This window comes from Orcinus orca, chromosome 7, assembly GCF_937001465.1.
Source record: "Orcinus orca chromosome 7, mOrcOrc1.1, whole genome shotgun sequence".
Taxonomy (NCBI): domain Eukaryota; kingdom Metazoa; phylum Chordata; class Mammalia; order Artiodactyla; family Delphinidae; genus Orcinus; species Orcinus orca.
This window is the reverse complement of record NC_064565.1, coordinates 69,495,758-69,523,428: the sequence shown is the minus strand read 5'-3', so window position 1 is coordinate 69,523,428 and position 27,671 is coordinate 69,495,758. Positions and strand designations below refer to the sequence as shown.

General features: G+C 36.9%; 2 protein-coding genes across 9 annotated transcripts in view; one reads left to right on the top strand and one right to left on the bottom strand.

Moving 5' to 3' along the window:
• PDE1A (phosphodiesterase 1A) overlaps window positions 1-3,921 on the top strand; it is a 351,251-nt gene extending 347,330 nt beyond the window's left edge. For 2 of the 7 annotated variants that reach the window (XR_007478526.1, XM_033423689.2), the window contains one exon: window positions 1,189-3,921. The gene's annotated coding sequence lies outside the window, so the exon portion shown is untranslated. The remainder of the gene's footprint in view (window positions 1-1,188) is intronic. The other 5 variants (XM_049712585.1, XM_033423687.2, XM_033423688.2 and 2 more) reach the window with 4 other exon arrangements.
• Window positions 3,922-17,050: 13,129 nt separating this feature from the next.
• The window catches only part of PPP1R1C (protein phosphatase 1 regulatory inhibitor subunit 1C), a 129,543-nt gene continuing 118,922 nt past the window's right edge, over window positions 17,051-27,671 (bottom strand). The window contains exon 5 of one of the 2 annotated variants that reach the window (XM_004267393.2): window positions 17,051-17,606. In XM_004267393.2, the coding sequence (XP_004267441.1) occupies window positions 17,518-17,606 (89 nt within the window). In that variant the 3' untranslated portion in view covers window positions 17,051-17,517. The remainder of the gene's footprint in view (window positions 17,607-27,671) is intronic. The other variant, XM_004267392.2, reaches the window with a different exon arrangement.

Genomic DNA, 27,671 nt, shown 5'->3' with positions numbered 1-27,671 from the left:
AAGCTGGGATGAAGTGAGAGAGAGGCATGGACATATATACACTATCAAATGTAAAACCGATAGCTAGTGGGAAGCAGCCGCATAGCACAGGGAGATCAGCTCGGTGCTTTGTGCCCACCTAGAGGGGTGGGATAAGGAGGGTGGGAGGGAGACCCAAGAGGGAGGAGATATGGGGATATATGTATATGTATAGCTGATTCACTTTGTTATACAGCAGAAGCTAATACACCATTGTAAAGCAATTATACTCCAATAAAGATGTTTAAAAAACAAAATCAGCTTCTAGGGCTCACCTTTGATCTACCAAATTACCAACTCTGGGAGTGATGCCTTAGGAATCTGAATTTTTAATAATTCACTCTACTGCTATTTCTGTACACTAAATTTGAGAACTACTGTCTTGGACCAACAGAGAAGGTGCAGGCAGTTAGAAGGGAGTTAGAAGGGAGGAATGTGTTTCTTATAGTAGAAATGTCTTAGTATCTCCTTAAAAAAAATATAAAAATGAGTCCTGCTATCTTGTACCTTGATGGTAGGGACAAGAGAAAATGCTGCAGGTACCACGTCAAGCCTTTGATATACTATCAGTAGCTCCTTAAATGTTGTTTTAGATATGACACAGTTAAAATGTGATTAGCTTTTTTTTTTTTTGTGATTAGCTTTTAAGATGATTCATTTCTCAGTATTCTTGAGTTAGTTGTAAGACTCTTTAATTAATAATAATAGTTTCATTAATAGCAACTATCAGTGTCAGGCACTGTGATGAACATCTCATATGTATTATCTCATTTAGTCCTATCAACAATTCCAGAGTTAGTGACTGTGATTACTATTTTACATAGGAATTGTAAATAGAAATCAAGCCACAAAGTTGATGGAAATTTTAAAAACCAGCTCTGTATTAAACAATTTAAAGATATTGTCTCATATTAGCTACAGCAATTTTTCTGCATACCCTCCATCCAAACTTTAAAGATACATAAATACACACATGCACGCATGCACGCACGCACGCACACACAGAAGAGACGGGAAGAATTCCAACTGATTTAAAGAATATCTATTATCTACTGATAAATCTCTTATTTTTACAAGCTATATGAAGCCCAACATGAAATTGCCATTCAGTGATTGATGCCTATATATGACTAAAACATGATCTTCATTTTCATTTGGATTTTATTTCAGGATAATGAGAACAGCACTAAAATATCCTAAATCCTCAATTTTCCACAAACCTATATTCTCCTCTTTCAACACACACTTGGAAACAGGCCATTTTATGGACTCATATAAGAGAAGAACATAAATTCTGAACTAGTAATTCTAGCCAAATAAATACACTCAAAGTTGCTACCAGAGATTTTGGCCAGTGCTTTTGCCATTGCTCTTCTTCCACAATTTGGCCTTCTTCAATCAAGCCAGAGAAATTTTTAAGACAAAAAGTTGGACAGTTTTAATTTTTCATCAGTTTGAACCCAGTTACTGCATAGGCAACTGTGCAATATGTGTGCAGAAGATGAGGCATTTTAAAATTTGACTTTCTTGCTTTGTTTTATACAGAGTGCTGTAACTACAGTAAATTTTTCAAGATGTTAAGTAAAAGGAAAGCAAAAACAAAATTATAGAAAAATATTTTTTGCAGCTCTGAGGCTATTTAGATTGTCCTTGTTATTTTAAATACATGGGAACAAAGTGAGAGCCGGGGCTGCTCAGAAGCTGTGGTTGAAGCCCTATAACAACAATGGAGCATCAGAGCCCTGGCTCTGTGACCTGATGAACTCTTCATTGTAGCTCTCAAGCTGGGAAACCACAGTGAAACCTGCCCCTGAAAGCAGTGGACCAGCCTGCCTCCATCCCTGTGATTTCAAAGCACTAACGCATCACCTACATGGGCGTCATCACAATGCAAGTCACACATTATCTACGATCCAAGATGACAAGAACCTCCAGCCACTGTTGGAGACAGACACTAGAACTGAGAATGGAATTTGCCTTCTGGGGTGTTGATCCCATCAGGATGTAACAAAATATATCACAGGCCAAGGGATAAGTGACAAGAAGTGTGTGTGTGTGCGTGTCTGTGTGTGTATTCAAAAATGTCTATGAAAATGGAATCCCACACTTTTCTGTACAGATAATGTTATTTGACGTGAGTTTATAATTTTACCACACAGAAACAAACTGCAACCCTTGGAGACTCTGCTTCCTTGTCATGTTTTGCCTGAGCATGTGCAGAGCCTTGCCTTTGCTCCAAACTGAAGAGCCACATTTATTTGTTATTAGCTGACAAGAAAGGTCAAGCACAAGTAGGTGTTGTAACTTTTCACTGTACAAACTCTTCAATGATTGTGAGACTAAGCGAATATGTCTTTGTGAATGGTAGAATGGGGTGGAAAAAATTAAGAGTAGCCATCAATTAAAGAAAAAAGTGAAGGTGGGTTGTCCATCCTAATGAGTTTTCTGTTGCACATGCTTCTTCCCTGGGTTCCACAATGCTAAGCAATATTTTAGAAATGGATGCAATCACAAGCTTTCAAGTCTAAGTAGTGGGATTTTATAACTCACAACTTAGATCTCTTTTCATGTGTAAGCCATATTCTATATGCATATTAGGTATGCATTTTAATTTAAGATATATTTGTGCATAGACTGTGTATAAGATGCTTTTAAATGTTCTGTGAATAAGTTCCTTAGATTTTGTTTCATCTGAAGCATATGTAGAACACAGCTAAATAATTGAATTGTATCATAGACATTATAATGCAATTGATATTTTAAATGTAAGCAGTAAAGATTGATCTATAATGATGTGTTGGGGGAAATTTATAGATACGTACGTCATGGTGACTTTTTGTCCTACAATGGATTTCTTATTTATATTTATGGAGAAACTGCAACTACTGCTTTTAATGTCTTTTTTAAGGTAGCTATTTACAAGCTACAAAATATTCTGCATTTAAGATTAGAATATGACTGTCAGGGAAGTCTAATTACTATTGTTCCTATTTGAGCCAGGTGTCTCTCAGTAAAGCTATAGAGTCTCTCAACAGAGAAATAAATTGAAACACTGCTTCTTAATTGTCATAAGAAACATGTCCACTTTGTTCCTATTAATACTTTAAGATATATAGATTATTACTAAAAAAAATAGAGCAATATAATGAAGTCATTATTTTCTGTATATGGGGTTTAACCTAATTTTCCAGGTTATGTAATTTATAAAGCGCTGTGATGGAACTTCCAGGGGAGTGGAGAAAACTCGCTCCATCTCTTCAGAAGAGTTGTCACGCTATTGATGCACTTTTTTCCCCCTAATCTCCCTCGTCACTCCCTCTTTTACTCCTTCCCCTCCCTTCTCTCCTGCTCTCCTTTGTATCTTCCTTATTCCTTCCTTCCTCTCTCTAAGACAGGCACTAACTCATGTTAATTAGCGGGAAGTCAGAGCAGAGGGTACCAGTGCCCATCCCTTCTGCCAACATCAGTGTTGAATCCATCCTAAAGAGAGGGATGGATGAATTCGGCTGCTGAGCCTTAAATGGCCTGCTTTGCATTTGTATCCTCAGCTACTCAACATATATCTAACAATTTCATATGCCTCTTTATTTATCTGGTATCTCTTTTATTTAATTTTTAACATGACAAGCTACAATTCTTGTGTTTTTATTCTGCTGTAATTCTCTGTATTTCCTATTGTATATGATTGTTAAATAAATCATACTTGAGGGAAAATATCATGAACCATTTGGTGCCTGATGTAATTCAATTTGGTGGGGCATTGAAAAGTTGGCAAAATCAGGGAAAACCAGAAGTACACCATCTTGAAAGTTGATATGAGTTCAATCAGAAAGTGATTTTTGCTCTATGAAAGAAATGTTCACTGAGCATTTATTATTGCACCTATTATTTGCATACTCCTGGCTAGATTCATGGCACATATAGGATTCTGGAAACCTGAATCTTTCCTCTAGAAATTTCCTATTTTATAAAGGAGATAATCTATACACATGAATAACTAAAATGCCACATGTGAAAGTAACCACGTGCAAGTAAAATGCACCTCCGGGTATTAAAGGAGGTAAAACCTGCCTCCATCTTCAGGGCTTCCAAGAAGACTTCTTGGAATGGGTGGCACATGAGTTGATGTTTCAGTAACAAATAATAAACAAAAGCTCATATTCATTGCCTATTTTCTATGTACAGGCTCCAGGTAAACACTTAACAAATATTATCCCTAATCCTCAATAATCCAGCAAAGTGGGTATCAATATGAGTAAGGAAACGAAGTCTCAGAGAAAGAGCCTTGTCTAAAGCCATGTGGGTCTCAAGCAGCAGATTCCAGACTGGAATTGGTCCTAGAATGCTGATACCAAAGACCTCTTTTTCTTTCTACTACATCTGTGTAGGATGGGACAGAAGCACAGTGGAAAGGACAGCTCTGTGAAGAAGGACAATGTGAATAAGGTAATACCAGAGAATAATAAAGAAGCAAAGAGTGTCAAGTCAAGGTGAAGACCTAGAGAGTTTTAATTAACTGAATTAAGAGTAATCGGTACAATATGTGTCACCTCTCAGGCTGTGTCTCTGTGATGCTAAAGCATCTGATGAAAATGTAGAAATTTATCTAGTCAGCAGATACATGACACTTAACTGAACTTTTTACTTTAAATGTGATTCCATGATAAGTTTTTACCTAATATCAAAAAGCTTTCAAAAGCCACATTTTAATTTTGAAAATAATTTAATTTTGTTTAATGTAGGTATAAAACACATATTTCCTTTGGAAGCTACGTTAAGCCTTGTATCTTCTGTTTAATTGCTTTCCTAAATATCACAAAGTTTATCCATCCTTTAGTACAAGCCTTAAACTACAATGAAAACATAACATTTTAGAGTCAAGAAACAAGCACCTAATGATGTCCCACGTTACATACATGCAATTTCTTTGGAGGGAATTCCAAATACTTAAGATACAAATCCCATGTATGGACCAACATGTATATTTAAAGCTCTTTTGGGGGCTATTTGTCCTTTAGTAACATTAATAAATTTCTAGGTTATTTCCTTACCAGTTGTGATGGTTGGAGAGCTTCCTTTGCATCTCAAGCTGATACCTTTTTATCTCTGATAATTAAAGATTCAATTATTTAGTTCTTATTACAGTCTTACTACTGCATTACATTATTTTCTGACATTATCTCTTTTACTCCCTGTAACTAACTGCTCTTTGAGGATTTGTTATCCCCATCTATGGATGAGAAACCATGGCAGAAGAAGGTAAATAATTTGTGTAATATCACACAGCTATTAAGTTGAGGACCCTGGATTCGAAGTCGGAGTGTGGCTCCCCAAACCACTAGATAGACTGTCCCTGGCCACTATGGGAGGATCGGTCCTGTCTTCTCCACCCACTGTATCCATTATCTTCCTTTTCTAACCTTTATTCCATCCTACGCTTTATTCTCTATCCAGGCACTTGTTCCTAAAAACTACCACTCTGAGAGGACAGAATTTCCAGTGACCAACTGCAGGGGCAGGTGTGCTTTGGTAACCAATTAAATCATGTATTACGGCAGAAAAGGTGCCTTTGATTTCTGTGGATGGAGGAATTATTTCCCATGCTTAATATGTGACCTTAAAAGTTTGCTTTTCAAATAACCACTGGTGTTCAGTCTAGAACTTTGCTACTGAAAGTGTGGTCCCTACTTGGGAACGTCTTAGAAATGAAGAATCTCAGGCCCCATCCAGAATTTTGAACTGGAGTTGGCCTTTTAAGAAGATAACTGGTTGATTTCTATACATATCACTGTTCTATGCAATAATTAAATATTATGGAGATAATCTGAATCACCCACTAAGCACTTAGAGATTAGGTTTTTTCCTCTACACTAGACAAGAGCTCCAGAGTTCATGCTCTCAACACTGTCCTACTCCCTCAAAACTAAACCAAACCAAACCCCAAGAAATTGCTGAACTGGACACAGTCTATGATTTCTCCAGTTGTTGAGAACCTTGCTATGGCATAGCACTTGGGTCAACTGAAAGTTAAGTTATATTGTTTCTATAAGTATTAAAGACCCATTTCCTTTTTTCTGCTCAAACAGCATTGCATGGTTTAGATCTTTACGATCTCACTTGTGTTCCACATTTGGCTTCTCTGCTTCTAGCTCTTTTCAATTTTTCTTTTCTGCATACTGTTATTATATTAAATACCCTTAATTCATTCTTTGGACCTATCACTCTTCTTCTCAAAAACAGTTTCTCCCTGTCTACACCAGGGGTCAGTAAACCTTTTCTATAAAGAATCAGGAAGTAGATGCTTTAGGTTTTGCAGGCCACATTCCATCACACTGTCTCCTCTCCTTTTCGTCCACCTCCTTCTTCCTCTTCATTTTCTTCTTCTTTCTTCTCTTCCTTTTCTTTTTTTTTACAACTCTTTAAAAGTGTAAAAGCCAAACATAAAAACAATGTAAAAGCCATTCTTAACTTGGGGGACGGGAGTGGCACACAAAAACAGGCCATCTGGCAGATTTGGCCCCTGGGCCGACACCTGCTTCCTTTTCAGATCAAGGAGTTTGTACCCTAGCATGAAAGAGAGAGGTTGCTAGTGTAAGTGGCTGTCATCGCTAGGAGCTCTAGCTTCTCCAGGGCCTGTGTAGCTACCCTGAGGATAAGGGAGATGATGACTTCCAGTACCCCTGTCCCCCATTCACGGCCCACAGAGCAGTTTAGCAAGGCTGACTACAGCACTGGTTCTCAACCTGTAGCAGGCATCAACATCACTTGGAGGGTCTGTTAAACTGCAGATGCTAAGCCCCACCTCTCAGAGATTCTGATGCGATAAGTCCGGGGTAGAGCCTGAAGCGATGCTGATGCTATTGGACTGGAGATCTCACTTTGAGAACCACAGGCCTACATGTGAGTAAGGTTTAAACCCTTTAGCATAATACTCAAAGCCCTTCACAGTCTAACCCCAGCTATCTTTTTTGCCATAGCTTTCGCTACACCGCTCACTACTCCTGGATCTCTGCTATGCCTCTGCACAGGATGCCTCCTCTGCGTGGATCTTACGGCTCCCTTTGCCATCTTTACCTGTCACTGTCCCCCCTTCCTCCAAGGACCTGAGCACATGCCAGCTCTCCCAGAAAGCCTCTTCACATCACTCTGGTCAGAACTCTCAGATCCTCTTTTCTGGACAAATGCATCTCATACCCCTCCATGCTGGAAACTTGCAGCTCCCCATGTCATATGTTTGCTGCCAGATTTTAAGGTAAAGAAGCACTTAGCCTTACATATAGTAGGTATTCAGTAAATATTTGTTGAGTAAATGAATATGAATAAATAACTGAAGGCAGGAAGGAAAAGCTTATTCTTGTTTGTCCTAAATGTTTGATATATGATTGAGTTAATCCTTTCAGAGAACATCTCTAGTTAATTCAATCAAAATGAGACTCACTTTTCAAGCACTTCAGGTCTACATAATTCCAAGAAACCATTTATGTTTTTTCTCAGAGCAGACAAATGGGGAGTGCATCAATTCTTAATTAATTCTTAATAGCATGCTAAAAGCAAACCTGAATTATACGAGAAAAACATTGTCTCCCCATCTGTCTCATGTCTACCCTTGGGAGATGGGTCTGCTGGTGCAGAGATATATTAACTGTAACTAATCTTACCAACTTTGCTAAGGAGAAAAGCTCACATTTCCTGGTTGATTTCCTATAGCCTTGATGATTAATAATGGGGACCATACAAGCTTTGGAGCAACAGTGACCTCAATTGTCCTTGGTAGTTGGTAGTTGTTAAGCTTAACCTAACCTCTCACCACAAAAACTGATGGAGTGATAAAATAATAATGAAGAATATTTAAAGGATCTAGACAGTACTTGACACATTGTTGGTTCTCAGTTAACATAAGTTCACAATATTATTTTATATTTATATTTTATATTTATCCAGATGCTGTTATTTCTCGTTGAGTTCTTCTGTGGAAGACCTGAGGCAAGAAATATCTCACCCAGGGACTGAATTTGGCCCTTAGTTCAGTTTCAGACTTTGTCGGTAATGGTTTCTGTGATCTTGGACAAGCCTCAATTTTCTCACCTATGAAATGGAGATAGTAAGAGTACCTATTTTATAGGATTATTAGAACGATTAAATGAAATGGCCCATGTAAGGTGCTGAGAATATTGACTGACACATTGAAAAAACTGAAATAGTATGAACTATAAAAATAAGAATCTACCAGGAGCTCCACCTTCTTCCTTTAAAATTAACTCATGCTTATAGTTGCACGGTTTTGACTTCAGTAGCAATATCCTAGAAGTCCGCGTAATGGGGAGGTGGTTCCGTGTAAAGAGTAGTCCAGCTGTTTTATAACAGAGATCATATCATTGACTTCAGCATTTATGTCCTTGCTTTAGAAGGACAAAACTACATATAGATATATTGAAATACATGTCAATATATATGATATATATAGAGAGACAGATAGCTATAGTGATTATATCATATAGACATTCGATTTTAGGGAAATTTTTTAAATGCAAATATTAAAAAGAAAAATATTAGCATAAAGATAAAATAACAATAACTTCTAGACTTCCTGGATGACATGTTAAAACACATGATTAGACCATCCAGGTGCACTTAGAAGCAACAATAGCAGTTTCTCAAAAAAATAAATAAAACAACAACAAAAACTGCAGGCACACACCCCAGCAAACCCCAGCATTTCACAGAGTCCTTATTAGCAAAATAAAAAAGCCTTTCTTTGGCAGAAACAAAAATGGAGAGGAACTTTGATAATGTGGAAACTGTGTGAGAAGAGCAGATGCATCCACTATATGTGGTAAGTCAGATGCCATCAAGAAGCCAAGTGGGTCAACATTGAAACCATAATCTTCCAAGCCACCAGAGACAAGAGGGCTGCTAGAAATAACCCTGGTGCAAAAGACACATTCAGATGGAGATGACTTGGCAGCTGTGGGCAGGAACTTACTAAGAGCAAGTTGTGTGGCCAGGGATGGGGAGAGAGAAGGAGCTGGCCTCGCCTTTTCCTGGGGCTCTCTCCCTCTGGCTCCTTTCTCTTTCCATCTCCCCTGGCACCACAGCCCTTCACCTTTCCATTGAGGTAGCCTCCCTTTCTTCCTTTCATCTCGTTTGTTCTAGCTTTCCCACCTAGCTTTCCCTTAATAGAAAATAACATGGAAATGATAACTTAGGGAAGTATTTATTTTAAAAAGTTTTAATTCTCTGTGCTTAATAGCAAATGGGTTAAATCTCTTCTCGCTCTTTAAAAAAAGTTTCCTTTTTATTTCAGTGTGGTTACATTATATATATGTACATATATATTTGTACACATACGTATTTTATATACATACATATAGAGTCTCCACACACATATATACCTCAATAGAAAAAAATTTTGACTCCACATTACACCATGAAAAAAAGATTTTTATGATTTAAGTAAAAATGTATTGATTTTGACAATTGTATTTTTCTCAAAATATTGCATTAAATTATTTTATACCAGTACAGCTTTTGGTGGTTTATGATGATAATGTCTAATTTTTAATACTTTTCTGCCCATATTATGAAAAATTATTTTTTTAATTTCATTTAGATATCAACCAGTTCCAATAAACTACTTCCTATGAAAACTTTATTTATACTGACAATGAAAATGGATAGCTCAAGGTTAGTATCCTACAGAAGTCCAGGGTAACTATACTAGTATAGCATGGTTAGTAGTAGTGTAATGAGTAATATAATTCCTATCTTAGTCATAATTGGCCTTCATGTCAAATTTTAATCTTTAGACTGTTGAGTGTTCAAAAGCAAATAAAGGACCCACATAATGTTTAAAACACTGGACAAATATAACAAATAAGTGACAATTTCAAAATAGGAAATCTATGTCTCATTAGGGCAAAGAAGAAAGTGAGAGCAACATCTGGTAATGTAATTAGTACGATTAGGGAAACACATCCACAGAATTTACTCTGCAGGGGAAATGTAATGGGAAACCACCCATTTACTGCAATGCCTTGGCAAGTGCTAGCCTCTAAAACATAAAGAAGAGAGAGAAGATATTCTCCTATAATTCTTTAAGAGATGTTCAACCATCTCCAAGTAATTTTTGTAAAGTTCTTATTGTTCCACTGCTTTGATTCATACAAAGCCATATTATACCTTTGCTACTGTAACTGTACTGTGGCGGAGGAAAGTTATTCTCACCTCTTAGGGTTCCTGGTTGGGTCTAAAAATTAAACTGATAGAGACAGATTAATAGGAAATAAGTATGCAATGTATTTAATATAAGTTTTACATGACACAGGAATCTTCATAAGGAAATGAAGATCCGAAGAAACAGATCTGAGTGTATTTGTGCTAGCATTTATGAAGTATGGACAGCTGTGGAGGAATATGACAGGTTAAGGAGTGTAAGGTAAGTATAGTAAACTGGGGGAAACCTAGCAAGGCTTCTTTGTTTGGATTCTTCTCAGTCCCTTTGTCTTCAGAGACAAAGATGCTCCTTTCCTCCAGGTATAGGGAGGACACCTTTCACATGAGGGTTTTATAGCCTGTTTCAGGGGAGAAGGACAGTGGGAAGGTCACAGTGAGCCTCCGGCTTCTGTTTTCTCAAACTCCTCCAACTTAAAATATTCACTATGCCAAGGTGCCATATTTTGGAGTAGCGTGTCCTGAATCCCATCACTACTTTTGAGAAAAAAGGATTTTTAAATTCCAGGGAAACTCATTCCTCAGTTAGCTTGAGGAGAGTATCAGTTAGAATGTTCTCTTTGGTTCCTCCTTAAGCAGCATGTTGTTTTTTTAATACCATGATATATATAGTATATTCTACAATTATGCATTTAGGTCTGAGGTAATTATGCTCATTTACATTATTTTTACTTTCTCGGCAATACAAAATCTGGGAGATGGTACGTGAAAATTATCATTCCTCAAATTCTGGGGGTTGGGGAGTGCAGAGAAGATGAAAGGTAATAATAAGAAATAGCAATTTGTGAAATTATTTTTATTTTACAATTTATTAGAAATCAAGAAAAAGAAACAACTTAAAAAGATTGATGTCTTGCTCTCTAAGAAGATATCATACATAAGATTGTCATAAATTTGGCAATTCTTTTTTTAAAGACACTAAAGGTTATTTTAAGTATAGATTTAAACATAGAAAAGATTTTTAAATGAGCCAAATACTTCAAAAAGAGTTTCAAATTTGATTTTTTATTGGCCATAGGTCGTTTTAGTTTGAAGTCGATGCCAAAGAATTAAACTCAGATTCCTCTTCCCATCCAGCCTCATTAGCAAAATTATCCCCGTGTGCTTTGTGTATGAAATGTAGAAAGCTTACTTCTAAGTGGATCTATAAAGCACTATAAGAAAACGTAAAACCCTCTTGTTCTTAAGGAGGATGTGCTTTTTCATCCTAAAAACTATTACAACTTCTCAAACAAATCATAAGCTAGTGGAAGAGTTCGTTGGACTATGGGTTCATTTAGGGCCACTTTCTTTGGACTCTAGTTTCCTGATCCATAAAATGAATCCTACCTGTCATACATATTTAATGTGATTATTAGCTGAGAAACATAGGTGAGGCCACTTTATTAATTGTAAAGAACTAAACAAAGAGTTACTAGCAAGATGGCAACAATACTAGCCTTCTCATTTTTATAACTCTAACATTTGAATCAGTAGTTGGTATGTAGTAGACTATCTATATATATGTATTTGTGGAACTAAATTGAATCAAGACCAATAGAATTTGAAAAAGAAACAAAGGAATAATAAAATACAATGGAATTTGAAAAGCAAGCAAGAAAATATATTTAAAATCCTCCTTATTGTAAGAGAAAGCTTGTATTCCAGAACTAGAAAAACTAAAAATGAATCACTTAAAATTTACTCAAATTCAAGATCACACTTTTGGTTATAGAGAGAAATAAATTAAAATGAAAAGGAAGAATTTGGCAAATAGTGCAGCATCAATGATTAGCAAAAAAAAATGAAGGAACAATTTCTGAAAAATATGTCAATATTTATGTATAACATATCTAAAGTGCTTCAGAAAGCAATCCTGGAGAAAGAAAATAACACACGATGATGGAGCTGGAGGTGATGGTGGTGATGGTATTTGTTTTGTGTTGGTATTTTTCCAAGCTCAAGTAGGAACACAGCAATGACAAGTCAGCTTCTGTTTGTTATCAACTCATTTTGCACCTGGAGGAGAAAAAGAAAATAACTAACTACTTCAGAACACAGTGGAAACATTCCAGAGAATTTAATACCATGTCATGTAAATCTCTGCAAAGGGAAAAATCTGTTAAGCATCACTTAATGGCAACAAACTTGTATGCTTAAATAGAGTATCCAATTAGTCATTTGCAGCAGGAAATTTTTCCTGGAAAGTTTCCTTTTAAATCTTAAAACAAAAAAACAAACAAACAAAAACTGATCACCATTTTTTAGGTCATTTTCTAAGGATAAGTTGTAAAAGAAAACAATTGGTTACAATGCTAAGGTTGTTACCTACATACATACTATACATGCATACATATGTGTATGTGTATTTCTAACTCAGTTTTGTTCTGTTGGCTGTCAGACAAGCATGCAAAGATACACCTTTTCTCTTCTGATTCCATCTTCCCTTAATGCTGCTGCTTTCTGTCTGTTCCCACCTCTTCTCTCCTTTGCTGCTTGCCTGCAGTTCCTGAAAGAGTCAGAGGGAGAAACAAAGATCTTAGATTTAGAAGGAGCCTCCCATGATCAGCTGGTTACCCCTCCCCCATATCATTCTCCACATTTTACTGAATAGGAAACTGGGTCCCAGAGTAATTAAAGAACTTCCTCAATGTCACACAGTTATGACAAAGAGGAAATGACACGCTCTGCTACATCACCTCTTTCTATTTCCTTCTAGGAGTTTATCACTATCTGAAATGACCTAATTCACTTATTAATTTACATATCTATTGACAGTCTTCAAATACTAGAATATTCATCCATGAATTTAAGGACCTTAACTATCTTGTTAACACCTGTGTCCTCAACACAATGTTTAGCATGTCATAGGCATTCATATATATTTATTGAATAATAAACTGGAATACTGGTTTCTTGTTTCCAATGTACACTTTTATAAACGACACCAAATTATCCCATGAAAAATAGTATAGAATAATTGAGGATGTCTGACTTGTTCTAATTCACACAGCAGTGAAAAGATGCCCTCCATCATTTTCCTAAAGCTCTTCTTCCTCCGAAATTTAGTTCTTCAGAATGTTATGATAATAACATATAAAATCTAATAATTTAATTTCTTTAACAGATTTCACATTTCAGTAACATAGACATTTTTAATGATTAATATATCTGCTGGAGCTTTGAAGACTGGTTTTTGGAATCAAAGACTTGGAAAACTAAGGACATTTCTTCCCCCATCCTCCTTCAGAGAAATCAAATGCTCAAAATTACATGTAAGCATAAACACTTTAATGTAGTTAGACAAGCTTTTCTATTATCAGTTTGCACTTTACACTGTTTGCTTTTAGATGTGGGTAAAGAAACAGAATTTTTAAATCAATACAATATAACTGGTTTATTTATGAATTCATAAATCCATACTGTGACTAAATAAACTCTGCAATACTTGCACTTAAGTTATTTGCTATGACAATACTCCATACTGGTGTTTCCAAAACTTCACTCAATGGTGTATCACTTTTGTGATTTTGAGGTACCACTTCTACTATGGTTATTTAACATTTCTTAAAAAATTGATTTAAAATACACTAACACTTTAAGCTTGTCTCATCCTAAGCAACAATAGCTTAGGGGCTGGTGATTATGTATCTTTTCTAATATATAATAGTATTTATAAATATAAAAAATAAGTATAAAAATAGTTTGTCCGTGGCTAACCTAAAATAATGTTTCCACAATGTAGAAAGCATTGGCATAATTGAATTAAAATTTTAAATGGATGGTGTAAACTTTTTTAGAATAGAAAATAGTCTGAGAATTTTGTTTTTTATAAAGATGCTTACCTTGCACAACTCTGGGGTTAGAAAATCACTGTTTAATAGAAAGAACTCTGGCCTAGAATCCTGCTCTGCCCTTCTACACTCTCTGCTTCAGTTTCTCATGTTTAGGGGGACACAAAAAATACTCAGCTTGTTACTGACCAGGATTCTTGGCCTCCTTCATCAATAGAAATTGATCAGAGGCCAGACAAGAAATTCAGGCAAGGCTTTATTGGGCCACCTGCTGTGGCAGGGTGCAGCGAGAACAAACAACAGGTTCCCTTGCTTGCTGGCTACGGAGGGGGTCGGGCTCGTTCCTTATATGGAATGAGGGTAGGGGTGTGTCCAGGGGTCAGGCCAGAGGGGTGGCTTAGATGTTTTGCCCACCCCTTAGGTGGTGGTGTGTGCAGGGGGCATGTGCAGTACCCCGCTTTTGCTCCAGACTTTTCAAAAGTGGCCGTTGGGTTTTTTGGTCTCTTTGTATCTTTTGTCCAGAATTTGCCCCAACTGCCCAGGCATGCAGTTGTTTTTAGTCCCATACAGTTTCTTTGTATTTTGTTACTTGAGGAGAGGTGTGTCCAGGTGTAGGCACTGCAGCACTGCAGCAAAGGGTCCCAGGTTCCAGCCTGTCTCAAACTTATCCACCTGACTTAATCTTTCTCAGATTCAGCGTACACAATTGAAGAGATACAAGAGCGAGCAGCCAGGATGATGAGAAAAGATTGGGAAGAACTGGTGATATTTTATCACAGAGAGGAGACTACTTAGGAGATGACACCAGAGTGTTCTTCAGTATCTGAACAGCTGTGCCATAGGAAAGGAGGTAAAGTATAGGAGAAGGAGAGAGTTTAACACACAAAAGAACAATTAGAGCTCCTTGGCTGGGTTTGGGGTTCAGCTGGAGCTATTCAAGAATTAGAGAAGCAATCAATCACTTGTCTGTGCTGTTGGAGAGGATCATGAACTAGAGAAGGTTTGGATAGATAGTCTCAAGTCCTTTCTCATTCTAGTAATAATAATTACACCAGTTATTAAATGCTCATTATGCTGGGCTAAACATTTTATAGGTCTTTTCTTGTTTAATTTTCAAAATAATGCAATACGGGTAGGTATGATCGTACTCATTTTACAAATAGAGAGACTGAGTCTAAAAATTTGGTAGGTGTTGAATTTGAACCCAAGTCAGAGTGACTCAAACCCTGTCTACTAACTATTATATTATATTATAAATGTTGTCTGGAAAAGATAAAGGTTTTGTTTTGTTTTGTTTTGGTCAGAAACTCTCTTTGCCCATTCAGCCAAACGGAAGCCAAGTTGTCATCATGAAAAAAATTTTGTTGTAAACTGTAATTGTGTGAAAAGGAAACTGAAAAGCCATTATCTCAGCTGGTTTCCTTCAAATTTCTGAGAAAGTCAACACTTTTCCCGAGGAAAACTTATGCTTTTAATTGTGATCTCTGTGTTTTGAGAGTGGAGAACAGAATAAAAGAAACCAACATTTCTGAAGGAAAACTTATTCTTTTAATTTTCATCTCTTTTCATTTTTAAGAATGGAGAACACAGTGGAAGAATCCAGAAGCCATTGTGTTTATTTCCCCATGTGTTTCTTGCTGTTACAAAGTAAGCAAAAGCTTTTCTTTTGTTTGTCTGAATCCTTTTGAAAAAACATTTAGAAAAATGTCTGTTCATGGGAAGGGAAGGGCAATTTTATTTCTTAGGGCCTCAGGGTATCTCAAATAATCTCAAAGGGTATCTGGGATGTTTTACAAACACAAATAATTCAAAATCACTTAAAACAAATATGTGTCTTAATCAGATTTTAAGTAGGGAGAAACTTTGAAAATCAAATAAACAGTCACAGCAGGTGGTCTAGAAACTCCAGAAATTTTTGGGAAACTGGTTTAACAAAAACAAAACAAAACAAAAAAGGCCAGGGCAAGGGAGGAAGAAAAGAAAGGAAGGCAGGGAGGATGAGAGGAAGGAAAGAAGCAAAGAAGGAAGGAAGAAAGGAAAAAAGAAGGAAACTTGGAACAAGTACTCATAAATACTTGAGATACTACTTATCAATGAGTTTTGCGTTTATTTTCTTGGGGAAAATATACTAAGGAAAATTATCATTATCTCTATTGTATTGGCTTATGGATTCACGCATTTCTTTTAATCTCTATATTATAAAACTCACAATCAAAATTAAAAACAGTACTTTTACTTCTTTGAGTCCTGATTTTATGATCCCACAGTGGATTTTGCATTTGATTTTTTTCTTCCTATCTTAATTTACCTCTTTATTGACTTTTGAGAAATCTTTTCATCTTTAGTTTTTTAATCCATGAAACATTTGAACTTCACTAATATCATTAATGTGGGAAGCAAATTGGGCATTCCTCCACCTCTACTAAATTATGTGGTGTAGATACTTTACATTGAAATGCAATAAATAATTGTTCAGGATGCCAGAACTTTGAATTATCAAAAGCCATATTCAGTAAATATATATGGTCTTGGAAACCTTGCTTTGTACTGATGCTTATCTTCTTTGCCAGTTCTGTAGGGGAGAAATTATCTTTCCTTTATTTTCATAACACCCAGAAAAGTGCCTTCCTAGAGATGAACCCATAAAAAATAGTTGTTGAATTAACGAATTCATGAATTAATGAAATTTCTTATCTTACGATAATAGGAGATTTATAAAATCTAATGATTCATTAAAATGCAATAGGAAACACCCCATATTTCCAGTAATAGCCAAAAATAAGTGACAGGGGAAATTTGGCATATTTTATTTTAGATTTATAATTTTTCTTTCTTAATAACTAGTAGAAATGATGGAAAATACACCTCTCACAGCTTAAAAAAATGAGGAGAAATCTGTGGTTCTTTAATCATTAACGTGTTTTTGGAGGGAAAAAGATGTTTAATATCTAAAGAGTAATACATTTTGATCTTTTGAATCAAGAAATCTGGCATTTCTCCATCATTCGGAAATAAATACCATGTACCATTCCGTATACAGCAACAGGATAAATGCAGATCTTAAAAGTTTCATTAAACATTCCTCTGTAAGTTAAACCCAGACACACACTCATGTCTAAATGTATTTAATATTTATTTTTTACTTTTAAAGTGATGCTATTTACATTTGACATTAGAAGGCAAATCCTATCAGTAGGGCATCAGGGATTAAGCTGGGCAGTATTAAAGTTAGAACACTCACATGTTTGCAAATTTCTATGTTGTTAAAAAGAAAATCACTGTTGTAAAATAAATACTTATTTTTTAATTGTAAGTAATATGGAACGATCTGTAGGTAGTTCTAAAGTTCCATCAAGGGGCGCTTCCCAGGAGGTGTATTACTACTTTATGAGTGTGGAGAGCAGAGATAGAAGTCAAGCAGTGGTGTTCCATGGGATATTCAGAAAAGTTAATAGTTCAGTTATTCCGAAGAAGACTTCTTGCTGCAGACCCGTTATTAATGGTCCCACTGCTCTTCTCTCTCGTTCACGCCTTCTTCTTCTTCGGGGAATGCTGATTCATTCTGGCCTTTCATATGCTTAACCCCTGAAATTATAAAAATTATGCTCAATTTATTTCTGGCAGATTCACTGCTTTGCTGCAAGAGGTAAAGAAAATGAGTGGAACGTTTTCACTGGTGTATATGTGTTTTCTCCAAGGATCTCAACAATCTAATCTTATATAAACCTTTTAATTCACGGAGGAATAAAAACACACCCAGCCCAATTTCCATTCGAAACAGAATGTCTTTTATAGTAATTAAATTTTCTCCATTAAGAATTGCATCACTGCCTATTAAAAACCTGTTAACTAAAAATCTGCTCACAGGCTCTTACTGCCCCTCCTCAGGAGCGAGGAGATGTGTGTGTGCAATTTCTGTAACTTTCAAACAACAAAAGAATCAGAATACTGTTAGTCTTCTTTAGGAATCAAAACATACAGATTTGATTCTGAAACTTTTGTATTAAAAATTCTTCAATCACTTCCCCCAAAACCTACACAGAGGAAAACCATTGGCACACCTTTGCCTGATATATAGGCTGTGTGACCTGGCCTCTCCCTACCTATCTGGCCTCATTTCCACCAGCCTTTCCTGGTTCCCCCTTTCACAGTAATTTATGCTTTAACAATACTAACCTGCTCTTCCACATTACAGGTCACTCTAGGCTCCCTCAAGCCTCCATGTCTTTCTCATTCTATTCTCTCTGCTGAATAGCTTCTTCCTACTCACCCACCTGATAACCTCCCACTCATCCTGACAGCAGCTTGCCTCCTCTGTGAAGGCTCCCCCAGTTCCCCAAGTAGACCTAGCTGGGTCTTTCTCATATTTCCCCCTGCTCTTGGATCACTTTGTCTTGTATCAATTACTTTATAGAACAGTATTTGTTTACATATTTTTCTCATTAGAACAAACTTGCTGATGTCAGGATTATGGGGTTTCACTTTGGGGTCCCAGGCACAGAGCCTGGCAAACAGTAGGTGCTCATTAATATTGATTGCATAAATGATTGATGGAATTAATGAGGTGACACTTTGGTATATGTCTTTGGCAGTTCCACAATAATGTATATTCAGATTTTTTTCAAAATTAACTCAAATTTGGAGTATAAATCATAAGGCGACTACTACAATCATTACAAAATTATCTTTCATTTCACTTGGGTCTATTCTGTTATAACATCATACTAGCTGACACTCTGCATATAGTGATGCGTAACATGGAAAAGTTTATAGATTTTTATATTTTAGTAAATTGGTTTATGAGATTTTTCTAAATATTACTGAAAAACATTGCAGTTAGAATTGATAAATGAAAGGAAGTCACTGCTCATGTTTACTATGAAACAAAGAAACTAAAAAAAGGAAAAAAAAAGAGTGGATTTGCATGTATTGCAGTCAGCAACCTCAGAGTGCCATTTGGCAAGGAATGACACCCCTGGACTTGGTTGATTATCTTGCAAAAATATTTGATAAGTTGTAATAATATTTAAATACTGTAATTTCATCTGCAAACACAGATCACCCACAATCACCATAGAGAGAAATTTGTTGTTAACAAATGGAACTTATTTCATCATGTTATAGATTACACAGGAGAAAAAGAGGTCTAAATGCTAAGAAGGAAAAGGAGTTCAATGAGCATCCAATCAGTCACTCTGCTGGAGTCTTACATACCTGGGTCACTAAACCTCACAACGCCACGAGATAAATACCTGGATGGTGAAATCTAGACTTCAAGAAGATAAATGATTTGTTCAACTTTACAAGGATAGTGTGGTTCTAAAAGAAGTTCTGACACATCATAGTCCCTCAATATAGACTGACTGACTCACTCACTCACTCACTGACTGACCGACTGTCTGAGTGAATGAAGCATAAAGTTCCATTGTCAGGAGACCCCAAGTCATTTTCACTTTTAGCTTTTTGGATGCTAACCTAGACTCACCTATCAATCTCTAGGATTTATTGTAGGTTTACAGTACCTACTAATCTGGTTCAAACCATCTTGGCATTCCCTCTGAAGTATTAAAGCATAGTAATCATTCAGCCGCCTGCCACTGTTTCCTGAGCTAAAATTGTCTGCACCACCCAGGATTTGCGAAGGTTCTACTGCCTCCAGGGCTCATCCCTTTTATCCTCAAAGTAACTACAGAGTAATGCAGTTGTGTTCAGACAATTTTCCTTAAATTAGGTTTAACTTAATGCCAACATTGATTTGTCTATATGAGGGAGTCAAACATTAAAAAAAATGGTAACCAAATGTCCAACTTATTAAACCATTAATCATCCACTTCCCATACTTGACTATAGGTCTACCCACTTATTTATTTTATAATGATAACGGCCACAAAGTTATATGAGAAATCCTTCTTTAAAGTAAAATCACTCACTTGAGCAAACCTTGGAACGGGCTTTTCTCGGTCTTGTTTGAGTGTGGCATTAACTATTGCCAGGTGAAAGATTTTGATGAGGCAGGAGTAGGTGACGTCACAGAGCTGTTCTGCCGAACCTCTCTACAGGACCACAGATTCCTTGGTTCCCAAAGCAGTTTACACTAACGTCATCTTTCCATTGGATAACGGATGGTTGATTAATTTGTGTTTTGAATTTTTCTTTTTTCCTTTCAGCAATGTTTGTTTGGTTATAGATGCAATAAATGCTAAGATTAATGTGTGAAGTCTGTGAGAACTGTCTAATAATTTTTCTCCCCACGCCCCTCCTCCTATCCCCAAACACACATATGCCTTGTATTTAAATTTTCTTTGAAGCCTCATTCAATATTTGAGTAATTCTGGAGGTGGAGGAAAGTAACTTGCTCTGGAGGTGTTGGTGAAATTCTCAGATTCTCCTCTTCTGCCAAATGCTAACGAACACGCAGGAAAACACCTCACCTGCACGTGAACTGATTCCCAGCATGTGGCAAAGGGCCTCCTGGAGCAAGAAAGACACAGGCAGCCCTGCACTCGGGCAGAAGGCAGAGGGATCCCCAAAATGCACAGAGGCTCTTTTCTCCGTAACAAAATGAACATACAAGAAAAGGAGCCATATGTAAGACAAGGATATGCGGTATGAATACATGAAGGAGTGAAGAAAATAGAGTTTGAGGAAAAGAAAGTAGACTGAGTAAAAGAAGGAAAGGAAAAGAAAGAAATGTTGCCCCTGCACAGAACGTTATACTCGTGCTCTTCTCCATTCTGTAGATCAGGAGGTTAAATGTGAGTTGGATGAAGTTGTAAAGTGACTGAGTGAAGAATTATGAATAATTAATCCCTAAAGGGAGGCTTACATTTGGCAAACCACACATCAATATGTTTATCGATTAATTCAGAGGGGAAAAAGGCAGGTTTATCACATTTGTAGATGACATGAAACTTGGAAGAAAAGATGACATGATGAGTGAAAAACTAGTATTCCAAAGAGCTGGAAAGATGGCCTAAGCAATTAAGGTAGAGGTCAAAGGGAGTTTTGTTTTTAGGAAGATTATTTTGGTTCTAAAAGATAGAGAATGAGGACAACCTAGATTGAGTATAGTTAGGGATTCAGGTGACCACAATTTCAACATGACCCAACAGAGTCACCTGTTTGTAGGAACAGAACTCTTGGCAGTGTGGGTGGCATTTCTAACAGGAGAGTCAGCAGTTTAAGAGAGGAAACTTCTCTCTTACCATGTGTTGTTCAGACTTTTCTGGATTATGCTGCCCAATTCTGGATTCTGCATTTCAAGAGTTCCATTGAAGGAAGTAATTGAGATTAAAAGCAGTTTTATAAAATCTTTTCCAGAAGAATTGGATATGAAACTGCACTGTTTAGCAAAATTAAGAGAGGACAAAAGAGGCTGCCACTGAATTCCTAAAAGCCTGGAAAAAGAAATAAAATTTATCTAAGTGGCGACTGAGAGCAGCAATAGTGTCAATAGCTGACATTCATGTGGTGAGGGCAGAGTACAGATCTTCCTAGATTTACAATGGGGTTACATTCCAACAAACCCATTGAAGATATCATAAGTGGAAAATGCATTTGATACACCTACCCTACCAGACATCATAGCTTAGCCTAGCCTACCTTACACGTGCTCAGAACACTGATGTTAGCCTGTGGTTGGGCAAAATCATCTAACACAAAGCGTATTTTATAATAAAGTGTGGCATATCTCATGTGATTTATTGGATACCATACTGAAAGTGAAAAACAGAATGGCAGTATGGGTACAGAATGGTTGTAAGTGTACTGTATTTGTTGTGTACACTCATTACCCTGTGGCTACCTGGGAGCTGGGCTCACTGCCCCGCCTGGCATCACGAGACCATATCCTACTGCATGTCACTAGCCCAGGAAAAGATCAAAATTCAAAATTTGAAATACGGTTTCTTCTGAATGCATATTGCTTTTGCACCATCGTAAAGGCAAAAAATCTTAAATCAAACCATTGTTAAGTCAGGGACATTTGTATGGCTCAATATAAAGAAGAAAATTTCTAAACTCTTTATGTTTGCCCAGCAATAAGCATGTGAGTGAGCTCCCCATCACTGTGTGTGTCCAAGTCAAAGCTAAATTTCCATCTCAGGCAAGAAGGAACCCTGGATTGAGTAGCAGGGCAGGCTCACAAGCTCACCAACCCTGAGATGCATTCATATACAAAGGAGATCTTCTTTCCTACTGAAAATTTTGCTTTACTCTGAGTACTATAAGTTACAAAAAAGTAATTCTAACTTTAAATGACTTAAGTGGCCCAAATCCACATTTTAAAACAATTCACATCAGAAGTAGCAAATGTAAATGGATTCTTTTTTTTTCAACCACAACTTTAGAAGTTTGAAATCATTCTAAAGTCTTCTGGGGAATTTGTGGATGTATTTTGAGAGCCTCTGACCCTCTTGGAATTCTATTTATACTTGTTTCTGTGGCTTTTCAGTGAAGAAGGTCCATAGTTTTCAGCAGAATCTCAGAGGGGTCTCTGACTCACAAATAGTTGTGAATATGAATCCTAGTCTAATCTCTTCACTTTAGAGATGAAAGGACAATTTCAGATGGCAAAGTGACTTGCTTAAATTCACACTGCAATCATAAGTTGGGCTGGGACACAAACCTGGGCCCCTAATTCCTACTGGGGGCTCTTCACCTGGGCCACCAAGGACTCAATCTACCACCACTGTTATTGATCTTTTCCAAAGTTAAAACCTGAAGGAAAATGTGGTGACTCAAGATCATAAGGCTTTTTTCATTATCAAATTCTTTCAACTTATAACTGATAGATTTAGATGTAACTTTTCAGTCTTTTTTGTCATCATTGCTGTTAGTGTTTTTAATAGAGTTTGTAAGCAGGAAGATGTACAATTTAACTTTGCCCAGCAACATTCCCAGAATGGAACCAAGTTACAAATAATGTACATGTTATTAGAAAAGAAGCAATAGGAGTTAAATATAATAAAGTTCCTACTGTGTGTTGAGCAGGAGAGAGGCACAACTACAAATCAGATGGGGATGTAGGTCAGGGGTGATGGCATGCACATAAATGAAGTTAATTTAATGAAGACATGTAGAATTCAAGCATTTGGAGAGTTCTGATGTGGGAAAGAAGAGCTCCAACTCAGGAGATAGTAATTTGGACAGCCATTGACTGAGCAATACACTGGTTAGATTAAGGGAAGCAGTAAGTCTGATTTCTAAATGAGAACACTATTTGCAAAATACATTTAACAAGCATTAGTTTTCTGAAGGCCTACTATGTACAAAAGAGTAAGTTCAGTGGCCCTAAAAGAATGATTTTTCTAATGGTTGCTTGTATATTGATCCTTCAAATTTTATCAAAAAATCATGCTAGATATACTCAAGGACTATAATTTAAGCTATAATATGGGACATCAAGTCTCCTCAGTAAAGACCCACCATCTCTGATTGAAAATGTGCTTTGCATTTCCCCAAAATGCTTTCACATGTATTTTGTTTAATCTTTTTGTCATTCATTTATAATAAATAGCTATACATTAATATACTGAGGGTCACAGAGATCAAGTGACATATTGATTTCATCCCAAAGCTAAACACACATCATGTCCTGAACTCATCTTAAATCTATCCCTTTCTACTTCATTTGGAGTAAATTACATATAAACAGCACAGTTGATCTCTGCTCTAATACGAGGACTGTTCAGTTAATATAAACTGCAAATCAACACAGGATCATTTCACTTAACCACCCATTACTTACAGAAGCATTTCTCTGCAGAAGAATAAATGTATAATATGCTTCTCTCTTCATCATACATGAGAATAGGGGCAGCATGTTTATATGGTATTCATATGTATTCATAAGTATTATATATTTATGTATATTTTACCTATCGTATATTTTACCAAAGCTGTTGCCCAAGAGTAAAACCTAGGTGAAAGATTTAGCAGTAAATGCTGAGGAGACGATAGGGGAGGAGGTATACTTACCTGCTATCATTAGAAGTGTGAATTCAAAGAATATCTTTGGAGAGTAATCTAGTCTCACTTATCAAAATGTGAAGTGCCCACATCTTTATCAGTAAGTCTGAGGCTGGAGCCAGGCAAGAATATGTTCTTTAATTTTGCAAGGATCCTGCTATTCAGCCTAGGGTGAGAATCACTTTGATAGACTGAGTTCCTCTTTTGCTCTCTACAGCCAAGTGCCCTTCGAATACCCCCTTTCTCTTCAAAGCTAATGCATTCCATGAACTCAGAAGTAAAGTTAAATTTTTAAGCACTACACATAATGGAGCTAAACAGTGTTGGGCAATTTCACTTAAGAAAGAGCAGAATGGCTCCCTCACCTGCCGGACTTGACTGCCATTGATTGAACACAATAGCATATCTAAAATAAAGAATACATCAATCAACAGGAGTCCGTGGTTAGCCTTGAAAGCACTAAAAATAAAATAAACAAAAGGAGAGTTGCATTTAAAGCCACAGAACAAATGATGCCTGTGTTTTTTAAGTGTGTCCACAGAAGGATGTCCTGTGCTGGCATTATAGAAGTCTGTGTCTTCCAAGGAGAGTACCTTCCTATTGAAGCAACAATAGTCACTATTGGCTACCATAGCCTTGAAATGCAGCAGGGCCCTATGGTCCTTCCCCCATTTCCTCAGCCTGCCTTTTGTCTGTAGAAAAACTTTAGCCAAAGAATAAGTTTAGTCAGAGAAGTGAAAAAAATGCAGAAGTAAATGAAAGCAGTCAAACAAGACCAATAATAATAGTTTAGTCATCAAAGTCAAGGACCTTTAGTTTCTCCTCAAGGGCTGTAGATAATATTCTGAGCCATATCCTTTGAGCTGTCTTGTAGATACTGAAACCCCCACCAGGTGGAAGAAGTTAACTACATGATGAATCAGACTATAGCCATGACATAAGCTGCCATAATTCTGAGAATTGGCCTCAAAGAAATGGGAACAAACCGACCCTGGAACTGAAGACTAACTGTACTTCACACAATCAAGATGACACTGATCAGTCCACCGCATGGCCAATTTCAAGGTGTCTGTCAGAGATGACTGTGCTATTTCTGCATATAGCCCCTTCCCTCCACCTATAAAAGCTCTTTCCCACTGATTGTCAGCGGGGGAAGTCAGCCTTATGGTATTAATTAAGCCACCTGTATCAAGAATCACTTTGAACATCACTGGTCTAAATGCATCAGAGATTGTCAGATTGTAAGATTTTTCACTCCTCAAATCTCCAGTAACCCCATACTCTCTTCACACTCAGCTGATTTTTTCAGGGATAATTGAAGTAATCATTAATGAATTGACAACAGCATGGCCAAATCTACCAAGATATTTGAATCAGTGCCCATATCTCTGCCTCCTCTCATAAGCCTCACCTCTCATTTTTTCCACCCCTCTTTTTCACAATATCTCTTACCCTTTCAAAGAATTCTCCTAAAATTAAGACCTCTCTTTCTTGCATCATCAGTTTCTTCCATTCTACTAAAATAGTCCCATAACCACAACATTTCTTCCATTTCAAGAAACTGTCTCTTGACTCCACTCCACCTCTCGTCACTGCCCCTTCTCTCTTCTTTAGAAAACTTTAGAGCAAAACTCATTATAGTGTAATAAGTAGACTGCATCATGTTATAACCTCTCCTTAACATACTCCAATCAGACTTCTATGTTCATCACTCCATTAATAGTTCTTGTCAAGTTTCCCCAACATACTCCATCTGGGGAAATCCAGTGGTCAGTTTCACACCATTTTAGACAAAATCTTGGCAGCATTTAACATAAGTGGTCACTTCTTTTTGTTGAAACACTAATTTGACCTCAAGATGACCAAACACACCTGTTTCTCCACTTACTTTATTGACTACTTCTTCTTGGTCTTTTCAGCTAGACAGTCCTACTCATTCTCACCCTACATGCCAGCCAGTTCCAGAACTTGGTTATTGAATGTTTTCTCTATTTGTACTCACTTCCTGGGTGATCTCATCCAATACTATTGCTTTAAATATAATGTATAAAATTGATGATTTCCAATTGTATATTATCAGTCCCAATCCCTCATCTGAGTTCATGTTCATAAAACCAACAGCCTAACTGTATTCTGACTTTTAAGTGTTTAATAGGCATCCCAAATTTAGTATATCCAAAACATGATCTTGATTCTGTCCCCAATCTTCAAACAAAGAGAAACAAGCACCTGGCCCCTACCAACCTTCTGTTTTCCAAATCTTTTACATCTTAGTTAACAGAATATTCTCAGGCCCAGTGTATTCTTTGCCTCCTCTTGTTCCTTTCATACTCCTCTTCCAATGCATGACCAAATTTTGAAGTCTCTACATGCAAAATTGTATCCCAAGTCTAATCATTTTTCATCAGTTCCAGCACTACCACCTTAGTCCCATCCATCACTAATCTCTACCTCGAGGACTTCAATAGCCTTCTAACTTGCTTCCCCACTTTCTCTCCTTCCACCCTACAGTTAATTCCCCAAACAATTTACAGAATAATCTTTTAAAAAATTACATTATTCCTCCGATGAAAATCTTTGATGACTTCTCATTATCTTAAGAATGAAATTCAAATGCCTCACCATAAACTTATAATCATTAAGATGCTTCATGATTAGGTTGTGTCTCCTTCTGAACTTATTTCCTTCCAACGCTCCCTCACTTGCTTGCCTACATTGGTATTTTACATAGACCTCAAACAGCCTCAGGCCTGTCCTCCTTGCTCTCTTTATTGGATTGCTCTTCTTCTGAGGGACCCACATGTTTTTTTTCTTCACCTCAGTTGGCCAATCAGGTCTTTGCTGAGATGTCATGATTTCAGAGAAGACCACTGACCGTCCCATCTAAAACATCCCATCTCTTTCTTTCCCTTACTTTCAGTCCACTTATGGTGATTTATCTTATTTTTTTTTTCCTTCCTTTAGAGCATTAATCACTCCCTGGTGTCATATGTCTTTATTTATGGAGTTCTGGTATGCCTCCCGCTAGAATATCAGCACCATGAAATCAGAGTCAATACTCTGTTTTGTTCGCTGACTGATCAGCAGAGCCCAGAACAAAACCTGAACATTATAGATGCTTAGTGCATTTTTTTTTTTTGCAACTCGTAACTTTTTCTTTTTACTTTTTTTTTTTTTAACATCTTTATTGGGGTATAATTGCTTTACAATGGTGTGTTAGTTTCTGCTTTATAACAAACTGAATCAGTTATACATATACATATGTTCCCATATCTCTTCCCTCTTGCATCTTCCTCCCTCCCACCCTCCCTATCCTACCCCTCCAGGCGGTCAGAAAGCACCGAGCCGATATCCCTGTGCCATGCGGCTGCTTCCCACTAGCTATCTACCTTACGTTTGTTAGTGTATATATGTCCATGCCTCTCTCTCGCCCTGTCACAGCTCACCCTTCCCCCTCCCCATATCCTCAAGTCTGTTCTCCAGTAAGTCTGTGTCTTTATTCCTGTCTTATCCCTAGGTTCTTCATGACATTTTTTTTCCTTAAATTCCATATATATGTGTTAGCATACGGTATTTGTCTTTCTCTTTCTGACTTACTTCACTCTGTATGACAGACTCTAGGTCTATCCGCCTCATTACAAATAACTCAATTTTGTTTCTTTTTATGGCTGAGTAATATTC